Source organism: Hakea prostrata, chromosome 4, assembly GCF_041222555.1.
Source record: "Hakea prostrata isolate BN-2017 chromosome 4, UWA_Hpros_2, whole genome shotgun sequence".
NCBI classification, from domain to species: Eukaryota; Viridiplantae; Streptophyta; class Magnoliopsida; order Proteales; family Proteaceae; genus Hakea; species Hakea prostrata.
In genome coordinates, this window is record NC_142603.1 from 5,436,336 (window position 1) to 5,447,946 (window position 11,611).

Below are 11,611 nucleotides of genomic sequence, written 5' to 3' on the forward strand. Positions count from 1 at the left end.
GAAATATTTATATGTTATCACACTAATGAATGGACAGAGAAGGCCAATTCATTTATGAGGAAACCACACTCTGTATGAAAAGAAATATTCTTAGATTTCCATGGTTCATTCAAATATCCCAGCCAAAACAGCCATTAAAACCCAAGTTCATCTGAAAATCTTTCCAACCATTACTGTTTCCCAGAAAATTTCCATGGTTCATTCAAATGTTAACTAACAAAAATTGGATGGAAAAGGAGGGGTAGTCAGCTATCTTTCACCTTCAAATGTCATTTCCCAAGAGATGATAATAACTTCAGAATAGGTGGATTCTTTTCACAATAAATGGAGGTATGATATAGTTATACTAACCAGTGATGGGCAATCTCCAGACACACCACATGGCAAACTTCATGTCAAAGGCAGTGATTCTCCACCCAAACTTTTGAGGTTCTGACATTAACATCCAAATGACAAATTTGCTGCGATATCAAACTCCCATGAATGAAAATTAACATGAGACTAGAGTACATGTGCTACACATTTGAAATTAGGGTACCAACTAGCAAAGCTTGGTTTCATGTTTCCCTATAACTGAACTACAGGAGTTTAATTTCTCATGGAATTGACTCCGTGTCAAAATTTGTGTCGATTGATATCATACAATACACCTCTAAAAATGAGAATTCCCCTCGCACACTGGCAAGTGAAAATTGAGAGGAAAACACCAATCCGTAACAACCTCACTACAAATCCATAAAGAAACTGCTGGATGCATTGTTCAAAGAATGTCCTTTGTTTGCGTTTTTCTTCTTTTTCCCTGCAAAATTCAAGCAGTTTTTTTTGGTATATATAAATACTACACACACAAAAAGAAAAAGAAAAAGAAAAAAAGATAAAGGATATGCCTGGCACACCACCTTTGGAGGATTTTTTAGGGGTTTCAATGTCCAAATCCATCTCATCACTGTCACTGTCACTGTCACCGTCAGCCACAAAAGTTTCACTCTCAGGCTTATTTGATCCTCCCAATAACTCATCTAAATCCCACAGCTACATGAAACAATATACAAAGAACCATTTAGAAAATTATTATTGAACTCAATTCCCTAGTAACAATTGAGGTTAGGTGAAATCATATCATAACTATAGTGTTCCAACACTAGCTCGTAAAAGAATTAGAAGGGACAAAAAGGTAGCAATGGCAGGTGGGGAAGAAACACCAGATTACCTAACCACTGAGGGGTAATACTACCCAGACCACCCTCCATTCTACAACCAAGTTATCTCAAACACCCCACCCCCTCACCAAAAAAAAATAGGGAAAAAAGATAGAAAGAAAGAAAGAAAAGAAGAAGATTTAGTTCTCAATAGGTTGTAACATCCATATCCTGTAAATTTTTATTTCCTCTGAAGATGGTGTATAAATTGTTTTGTAGGCATGGGCCGGTTATATCAATAGGTTGATTAAATCAACAAGTGAACAATTTTAAATAATTTGGATCCATTTGAGTGGATTAGGTTGATAGGTTCAATTTGCGTCATTTTTGTTCAGTAGGAAAGAAGAGGAGGGTTGCACAGGAGGGGAAACTAAAACAGAATTTAGTGGGAGTGTGAAGAAGAGAGAGGGGGTGGTAGGCCTGGTGAAATCCCATTGTATTATGCTCTAGGGGTGTGTGGATGATACCTTGGCTCAATCATAAGCAAAGAAGGTGACATAGAGGATGGCGTTCCTAGGAGACATAAAAATAGATGAATGAAGCGGATAGGTGCGTCTGGACTCTGGGGTCCTGAATGATCGATGAGTTCCTTTAAAGCTCAAAGGGAAGTTTTATAGGACCATCTTATGACCAGCAGGTATGGTGCAGAGTGTTTTCTGTTAAGAAACATCATATAGATAAACTTAGTATAGTAGAAATAAGGATGTTGAGATGAATGAGTGGCAAAACTAACAAAAAATAAAGGAATAATCAAATTAGAGCTGGTTTGAGACTTGCTTCAATAAATGATAAGCTATGAGAAAGTCATTTGAAGTGGCATGGCCATGTTCAACAAAGACCTTTAAATTCCCTGTATGGAGGAGTGATTTAATATGAATTGAAGGAACTAGAACAGTTAGAGGCAGACCTATGACAACCTTAAGAGAAGTGGTGAGAAAAGATATGCAAGGCTTAACCCTTGTGTCCTGTGTGGCCTTGAATAGATCTGATTGAAAGGCAAGGGATTCATATAATCGAACCCATTTAGTTGGGATAAGGGTTGTACTGTTGTTGGTGGTGGTGTGTGGATGGTGCTGCTCAAGTGCCCATTGTAGACACCGCTCTTTGTTTGAAAAGGAAAAAATGAAGAAGAAACCAGAGGTTGAGGAAGCAACGCTTCATAATGGGCCTCCCACATGAGCCTATGTTATGGTAAGCTGACAAGCCACTAATTAGAGTATGCGAATAATATACAATATGCTCTCACAATGTGAACTGGAGTTTTATAATTAATGTTGTTTTTTGGGGGAATACTTATTATGGAATTCTTGCAGTCGTTATTGTTTCACATAATTGTAGTGTCAATGTACAAAAATATGTAATGGGGGCATTTTACTCATGAATCTATATGATGCAAGGGCTGTTATATGTACCAATGGACTATTAAGCAAATAGTTTCAGAATTCTCAGAGACGATCATCTCCTAGCTAGAATGGTTAGAACATGAAGCCAGATTAAGGCTATAATACCTGTGTACTGGAATAGCTAAAGAATTTGACAGGTGAACTAATGAGGCCTACCAGATACATGGTACACATTCTAATTAACAAGAACCGAAGTACATGCATGCTAAGATTCTAGTCACTTATATATGCACACATCCATAAAGATATGGTTAGGGGTGATAAAAAAATACTTGATAAATAATGATCAAAGGACTGAAGTGAAAGCAAAAGAGATGTGCTTTAAGTAAGACAACCCTGTGTTAGAACCTAAGGATAGCTAAATTAGATAATATAATTCAAATCCTAGACAAATTAATTATGTGAAGGAACATATAAATTAGGTTTCAAGCTTGGGCCTCCCTTAAGGGAAATATGTACATAGGTGCTGGTAACCATACTAGAGGATATAGGAATGGGAAACATGATTAAAAGAGGGTGGTCTACATAAAACTTGTAACAGGGCAGAAAAAGTATTTTTCAAACCCCCCCCCCCCCGCTTTGTGGGAAAGTTTGGTTTCTTTTTTTGTTTTTTGTTTGGTGGTGGGTGCTGGGGGGGGGGGAGTCTGGACTCTGGAGTAAGGGAATGTTGCAATGAACTTTACCTGTGTATGATTTTCAAGTTACTGCTGCCACACCCCAACCCTTAGTTGTAGCCCCCTTTTTGTATTTTGCGATAACTGTCTAGGTATCCATAACAAATCCTCAATATCCATTTAATTGAAATTAGTCTTTGACAGTATATTTTGCACTGCAAAGCTGTCAACTCCGTTCACATTTTCAATATACCATCAAACGCCTTATTTAAGTCAAACAGCCTGACTAGAGCACGCACATGCACAGAAGAAATGTACAGAGGGAGAGAGAGGGAGAGAGAGGTAGCCACACACCTTCAAAATTTGATCATGTGAAATACTGCCCAGAAGCTTCCTATCACAAGAAAAAGCTGCAGAACCAAGTAATCCGTTAGGCACACCTTGCAGGTCAGTATATGGTCAGAAGCGAGATAACCTACCTCAACATTTCTCTGGTTCTACCCTTTACATGTGTCTTGGTACAAAGGTTTGTTGGTAAAAAGCATCGCAGAAGACACTAGCCCATAAGGACAACCAACTGAAATGTACAAAGGTATCTGTTCAAGGGAAATATTCTATGTTGTACCATGGTTCCAAAACTCATCTTGAGATCTAGGCTTAATATTTCTATATCAAATCGTTAAAAAAAAAATCCCATTGTTTTAGATTTGCACCCAAGGTTAGAAGGTAAATTGCCTATATCCTATACCTTGTAGAGTGCTATTAGACATAATTATGCTATAAATATTTGAAGAATGGTTGAAGACTCACAAGTTTCTACTACACACCGAAAGATATAGTGAAAGTTCATATTACATATTATGTAAGACACCCAACCCACGTACAGTGTGTAAAACACAAGTCATAAACACCTGACTACCCCAAACTTCTGTGTCTCAACTCCCAACTCCAATGACAAAATACCATGGGGTACGCGACAAAGACTCACTGAGATTACTAGAGAAGATCGAGAATTCACTAAGTTTTTGTAACTAAGGCTCCAACCAGTAGATGTGGCAGTTGATTCTTTCAGACTGCCAATCACAGCCTAATACTAGGCAAGTCCACTTTAACAGCATTGCCCAAAGCTACCCAGAAACTTGAGGTTTAGTGACCTGACTTATATGGAGATAATACAGTATCATGGATACAATTTCCACAAGACAAATTCTTTGGCATTAATCATAAAAAAAATATTATGCAGATCAGACTTTTAGGATCACACAAATATATCAAAATTTGAAACTATGAAACACCATGTATGGGCATTAAGAAGCTGCTCTGCATGGGCACTGGTTCCCTATATTTCCTTAAAATAAAAGAGATTAGAGATCGTACCTAAGCTCTCCACAGGATATTCTGAATGCTCAGCCAACGGTTGAATTACCCGGTTGGGTAAGATGCGTACCAAGCTGTACATGAATTAGGATATTAAGTAGTGGGAAAGGTGAAAACAGATACTAAATCTCCTTATATATGTGTCTAATACATGACCAATGCATCAAGATGGTCTTATGTTAATCAAAATCTTGCAGAACAATGTAAATGGAGATCCTGACCAGCCCGCATGCAGCCACATGCCAGCAATAATAGTTTTTTCATGCCCCTTCCCTTTGTACAAAAGAAATCTTCTCACCTGATGAGTCCATTTGCTGACCCTGTGATAACCCGATCTTCATCAAGCTGACAAATGAAAAGCACACTACTAGTTAGTTTCTTGAAAGCAGTGAGCTTGAAATGCAACAAAAGAAAAGAAGGGACAAGCCCAATCACCTTCAGTAGTACATCAACAGAATTTGGACAAAGTTTGGTGAATCGGTCACTACAAATTCACAAATGGAAGAGATTTGAGCATTTATTCAGAAGATCGCAGAATGTGAAAAATGTCTTCTAAACAACCACTTCTATGGAGGTGCAACATATTTTTTGTTAACAAATTTCAGTTAAAGCATATCAACCCAGTTCATAAGTGGCATACCTGCAATCCTTGAAATGGCCCCAGGAATAGAGTAATAAAGATCCAGATTGAGTTCCACATATAACTTTGCGACCATCCTATTCAAAGAGACAACCCCCAATCCACCCCCCACCCCACAAAAAAAAAAAAAAAAAGCAAAAAGAAATTAGAAAATGAAATATAAAGTTAATCGTATAGTCATATTTATTTCTTTGTTATATTTTCTTTTCTTTTCTCACCCTTCCTTTTTAATGTCCTTTCCTGACTTCAGGAGCACTGCTTATATGGTGAAACCCATGTCAAACACACCGCCTGCTTTGGCTATATTTCCAGATTTTCGAAAACCCACCAACATACCTAAGAAACTATACCCATCTTAAAATAAGATGGATTCTGATAGGGCCTTCAATAATTCTCCATTGATCTCCTACCGATAGACATGAACTCAACACACAGTTTCAGCAGAATAATATTCAGATAGAAGTCAGATTCATTGAGCTTTCTCAAATGGATATAGCTGATAAATACAGAGATTATACTACTGATAATACTTCAAATATAACATAAAATTAAAGATAACTCAGATAAGCTGGAACAACCGTAGTCTAGCTAATCTTCCCCAGAGGTTTCCCTCTCCCCAAGCTCTTGCTTGTGTCTTCTTTTCTTCTTCCTCCTCCCCCTCTCCCCCTCTGCCTCCCTCTATATCATTCCTTTCTAACAAACTCTGCGTATAACCAACTCTTGCACAATCAACCAATCTTCCTTTGCCACCTGGAACATTCTTTCTGCTCTTCTGAGTTCAGCAGGTTAGTGGTTGCTGTCCACTTGGAAGCTGCCACCTGTCCTCTCTTCATTTGGATCCCCTGCAGCGGCTGTAGGTGGTGCTGTGTACTCCTCCTTGTTCTTTCGTTTGTACACCCTGGTAATTAGGGGTCTATCAGATTCCTATACCCAACATTGCAGCTTTTGGTCATCCAAACCACCCCCCCACGTGCCCCAATCTCAACCCCCCAACTGGGCCACCGAAAAAAGAAAATGTTTTCACTAGTTTCTAAGCGACACCGTTCCACATGGAATATTTCACTTGGGGCGATAAACATCTTCCAACTCTGATAAGTCATAAGCAGCAACAAATTTGTGGAATAGACTTAAATCAAGATATTACAAGTTCAGAAACCTAATAACTGCACTACAGTGTTCTATTCAAACAAAAATGAACTAGAAACAGTTACAATCTCACAAGGGAGAAAATACTTGTATATTGGAAGTTGATACATACAATTGACTGTAAGTCTACACATCCACATCTGTTCACATGTTTATGCAACACAATCTTGAATGTAACCCCAAAAAAATCCCCATATCTAAGGCTGAAAGAAAGTAATATACCTTCATAAGAACTACCGACAGCAGCTCATCCTCAGAGAACTCAGATCGAGTTTGCACCTATAGTCGGCATGTACGAGATAAGCAGATTTCTAAGATTCTAGAGAAAAGGAAAAATGCCTGCATTCTTTAAATTTGATTAGATTTATATTCAAAATAAATAACTAACCTTATTTCTTCGAAGATTGCACACAGAGAGAGTCCCATCTCCACTATACAATTATAGCAAGACAGTGTTAGACTTAAACATTGTTTAAAAGCATTTGCAAGAATATAAATTATGTCAATTGTATGAGATAATTCTCCAGAGAATAGACTAATGTCAACTGTACAAAATTGGCATGGTAATAACAAACGAGCAATTTCAATCAAAAGTGCCCAGCAATTAGCATTCTGCAATGATGAAGACAAGCACCAAACGATGATTCGGAGGACACATCATTTACCTTGTTCCCAAAAGCTTCGTTGAATCAGAGGTGATGGCCATATCGGAGATGTAGTCTTCATGGGCGTTGAAGGAGTTACAACAGGAACGCTGTCGAGTATCCCATACCTGGATAAAGAAAATTGAAAGTGAAAATGAGATTTAATGACAAAATGGCACAACGAAATCTTGATCAATCTCTATTAGTAAAACTACCGCTAATTTAAATAATCAACTATATAAGAAAATTAAAACAATTATTTGTGGAACAAAACAACAATGACAAGTATCACGCTGATGCAGGGACAAAGTGTACACTATTAAATATTTCTAAATTTAAGCAAATTAGTCAAACAAAAAATTATAAATCAGTGAGCTGAATGGGCCACAGCCATGCAAAAAGGCACAGATTACGAATTGGCAGATGTGGTAGCTTGGCAAATGGGTTTTTATTTTTGTAACACATGGTTTCTTGTACTTCGGACAGCAACAATACTTTTTTACTTCTGTTATTAGTGAACATCTCCTTCGAAAATGCTCATATTCAACCTAATAAACAAAACAGAGCCACAAAGGATACAGGAGCTAAGTCCAGTCTGTCCAGATGGTTTCGCTAACCAGTATGATCTTTACCTTCAACAAGGACATGACGGAATACCCCATTCCAGCAACATATTAAGATTACCTCAACAAGAAACAGGCAGAGAGATATTCAGTAACCCTTTAATTCAGTTTTCCCATCAAGGGGAAAACAGTTTTGTTTTTAATAAGTTCTAGGATACTACTTTTATTTTCATAAATAATGACTTTTCTCATCAGTTTGACCAACTCATTATTAGCCTTCTAGAGTTCTAGTTTTATTTTTAACGCCTCCAATTAAATGAACCTGACCTCACACCAGAGGGTCGCATTTACTTTTGCTAACATTTGCATCTCACATGACCATGAATAAACCAATAACTCTCTAAGCAAAGGTAGGAAAACGCATACTAATCATAATCCCCCCTTCAATTCCCAATGAACAGCATGATCTTGACCTTACCACTTGCTCAATTTTGTCAACCTGAAACTCAGTTAACTATTTAACTCGCTTATCTTTATGTTCCCACAAAATAAAATAAAAACCCATAGTAGAAGGAAAATACAGATATGAAATAAAAAGGCACTTAATACTATATCCACAAGAAATGAAAATTTGTGATATAATTAACTGCAAGGCACCTTAATACAACCATCATCATCTCCTGAGGCAATAGTAGTCTCCGTCAGGTTGACCAAGCGGTTCACAGCAGCACTGTTCATGAGCAAACACATCAGTGTCAATTTTCAAGCAGCTGAGAAGACAAAAGACCACATGGAAAGGCCTGAAGAAAGACAAAATTGATTGGGATTTGGTAGGATATAGAAAAATCATACCCATGGGCATCTTCCAGGCGTGCAATGGTGGAACCAGTTTCCACATCTGTGGCCAGAATTGAGCAATCTGGAGAGCCGGTCAAAATAGCTGAATACATATATCCCATCCAAACCAAATTTAAGTTAGTTACAGACGAAGAAAAAAATTTGTTTTAAAATTTAAGTGTTAGAGTAAAAATGGAAAGACAAATAGCAATACCACAGCCTCCATTGATGAATCGAACAGCCCTACATGATTCAGAGTGTGCATGGATTTCCAATAACCTGAAAGAATGGGAATAAGGAGCATACGAAAACCATTAGAGTTAACTGTAATCAAATCAAACCATTGCAAGACCAAGAGAAATTATAGAAAACTGTATCATCTGCATAAATTGACATATTGGATATGATGAACTGGCTATAAAACAATTAAGATAATAGTCATATATGAGCTCAGTTTACCTTTCGGGCTGCGAATCTATAGCATAACGGTACCTGATCCAGAATGAATCTAATAAGGATTTCAGAAACACGATCAAGGTAACCACATAGAACAGGTAAACGAGACTTTTCTTATTGTACTTACAGGAGTACGTCACCATTGATCAAACCTGCACTGACAAGTGAACTCGAAGGATGAAAGTCGATATCAAATGGAAGTTTTCCCAAATTAATCTCCATTGTAACGTGTTGAAGATCAATAAACACTCGGATAAAACTATCAGAGATTACTGAACCTTCACTGCCAAATCACTGCACCAACAGATATGGGAAGATATTACTTCAGTTCAGAGTCTCAAACCATCAGCTCGATATAAATTTGGTAAGGGAAGTCGTGAACAAGGTATGTTCATTTTACTTGTGTAGTAAGATATGCCAAAAATCTCCAATGACAATAAGTTCTTCTAAAATCAATAAATCTTTGTACTGAAAAACTTCATTATCATCAAATGGATGTTCAGAACAGAAGATGAGTTTCAGCAACAGACACAAAGAAAGTCATGTCAACAGTGAAAGAAAAAGAAACAACACGGTAAGATTTGAGTGCCGATAAGGGTTTGGTAGGGAAGACAGTGATTGCAGTGGTAAAAATTTGAGGGTGGAAGATAGCAAGATGGAAGGGTTTGCGGTCGGTCGAGAATCGGCATTCCCAACCGAGTGAATTTTTTTATAACTACCCGCCATCGAAATCAGCGGCAATGATCAACTAAAATAAAACCCAATAATCACATACCCCCAAATTGAGAGGAAGGAGAACCCAAACTGCAGTTTCAAGTTTCAGTTTTTATTTTCAGTCAAAACACCTCTTTTACAACCTTCACGAAGCTCGAACAGATTGAAAACTCCCTTGCTCTATTTCTCCTTTCTTCTTCTTCTTCTTCTTCTTCTTCTTCTCAGGTTGAACTTCACGGTTTTGGTTTTGAATGATTGCCGACTTTGTAATTAAATTTTAGGAATCATATTTGCAGGCCTCGAAGAAAAACCCTGCGATTCCAAAAGAAAGGGGAAGATGGGTTTAAATCGAGCCTGGGGTTCTATTCAGGTTATGTGGGTTTCAGTCGAGGAAAGAATAGGCGCTTTATCTCAGCCCTTGGATCCGAATAGTTTAGCTGATAGACTTTCGTAATTCACTGAACGTTGCTTCTGAGATTTCCTCCAATCAGAGGAACCGAAACCTAGGGTTTAGGGCCGACTCAGTCGATTAGTTTTCCCGAAAACAGAACCGTACAATTAACGTTTTAATCGTGATTAGATCTTTAGAATCTGGATTAAAAGCGTATATATGTATATATATAACTCAAATTACATTTTAAAGAAAAAGATAAATTTATGAGTTTTTTTTCGTGGGCCTTCTTAAGTGAGGGCTAAGTTCTTTAAGTGTTCCTTATGTGTAAGATATTCCACGGCTCTTCCTTAGCAGTTCACTTACATATTCATTTAGATTGTTTACCAGTTATTAGTGCTCTCCAAATCTCCAATCAACTTTACATGGGATGTGCCTCACTTTAGTTAATGATATTTTTTGACTTTGTTTTTTTTAGTAGGGTTTCTTTTAGTTACATTCATACGATTGGCAATGATTTTGTTAATTTTCTAGCTATCTACAAATTATCTTTAACTATATCTTAGTGGAATATTCACAAAAAAAAAAATCTTAGTGGAATATATCACATTTGTTTATTGTGGATTTTGACATCAATTCTTTCTTCTAATATATTACTTTCATGTTTTGGCCAAAAAAAAAAGGGTGTGTTGATAAATTTTTTCTTTTTTCCCTTTTCATCCTTTCCGTATGAAGGGAAAAGCATGGATTGGATTCGGCTCAAATACACCAGTATTCTAATCCGAATCCGATTAGCAAAACCGCTATTCAAATCTTATTGAATATCCGAAATATTCCGATTTGATAAACTATCCGATTATTGATTGGTGATTGTCATTTATATTTTTTTATTTCCAATTTCCGGTTACCAATTATTAGTTTTTGAATCCGATTATTAGCTATTTTTTAGAGAAAAGTGTTTAATATTTTACTCTAACCGGTTAATTTGTATTTTTGATTATCCGGTTAGCGATTTCTGGTTTCCAAATCCGATTATCATCAATTTTCATAAGAAAAAAAATGATGGATACTTTACTCTATTTGAATCTGAATCCAGTTGCTTTGTGGACGGATACGGATATTTTGCGGTAAGCAAAATTTTGAATACAAAATCCGATTATCATCTATTATCAGAGAAAAAAATGTTGAAAACTTTACTCTATCTGAATCCGAATCCAGTGGCTTAGCAGACGGATACAGATATTTTGTAGTAAGAAAAATTTTGGATATAAAATCCAATTATCATCCATTTTCAGAGAAAAAAAATGTTGAAAACTTTACTCTATCTGAATCTGAATCCGGTGGCTTAGCGGACGGATACGGATATTTTCCGGTAAGAAAAATTTTGGATACAGACACTTTTAAACGAATATGAACGCAAATTCGGAGGCAGATAAAATTATCCATTTACAGGTCAACCTGTAAGTATATAACTCAAACCTAATTCTGAATCACAAACTAAAACCAAATTGATTTTAATTAAACCGTATTGAATTTAATTTGGATCAGATTTGAATTTGAACAATATTGTATCTTAATCCAGCTCGGTTTCGACTCAATTTTGAAGCTACAATCGTTGGCCTTCTAT

General features: G+C 36.8%; 1 protein-coding gene across 2 annotated transcripts; it reads right to left on the reverse strand.

The window, feature by feature from the left end:
• Positions 1 to 7: 7 nt before the first annotated feature.
• On the reverse strand, positions 8 to 9,974 carry WDR55 (transducin family protein / WD-40 repeat family protein). 2 transcript variants are annotated; one of them, XM_089151661.1, is made up of 16 exons: positions 9,737 to 9,974; positions 9,007 to 9,173; positions 8,883 to 8,915; positions 8,638 to 8,702; positions 8,439 to 8,526; positions 8,244 to 8,316; positions 7,045 to 7,151; positions 6,768 to 6,810; positions 6,602 to 6,658; positions 5,234 to 5,310; positions 5,029 to 5,077; positions 4,892 to 4,938; positions 4,594 to 4,667; positions 3,571 to 3,626; positions 900 to 1,032; positions 8 to 799 (listed from the first exon to the last, which is right to left on the reverse strand). In XM_089151661.1, the coding sequence occupies exons 2-16, from the start codon at positions 9,099 to 9,101 to the stop codon at positions 726 to 728; spliced, it is 1,071 nt and encodes a 356-aa protein (XP_089007787.1). In that variant the 5' UTR covers positions 9,102 to 9,173; positions 9,737 to 9,974; the 3' UTR covers positions 8 to 725. The 2 variants fall into 2 exon arrangements, with proteins under 2 accessions (XP_089007787.1, XP_089007786.1); XM_089151660.1 differs by having other exon boundaries at positions 9,655 to 9,974.
• Positions 9,975 to 11,611: the final 1,637 nt, after the last annotated feature.

What these genes read in the sequence shown, in the direction of transcription:
- WDR55 (XM_089151661.1), bottom strand. Translation starts at nt 9,101, where the DNA reads ATGGAGATTAATTTGGGAAAACTTCCATTTGATATCGACTTTCATCCT. An exon ending in ATAGATTCGCAGCCCGAAAG is followed by an intron (nt 8,703 to 8,882) that starts GTAAACTGAGCT and finishes CCATTCTTTCAG; the next exon opens with GTTATTGGAAATCCATGCAC. An exon ending in CGCCTGGAAGATGCCCATGG is followed by an intron (nt 8,317 to 8,438) that starts GTATGATTTTTC and finishes GCTCATGAACAG; the next exon opens with TGCTGCTGTGAACCGCTTGG.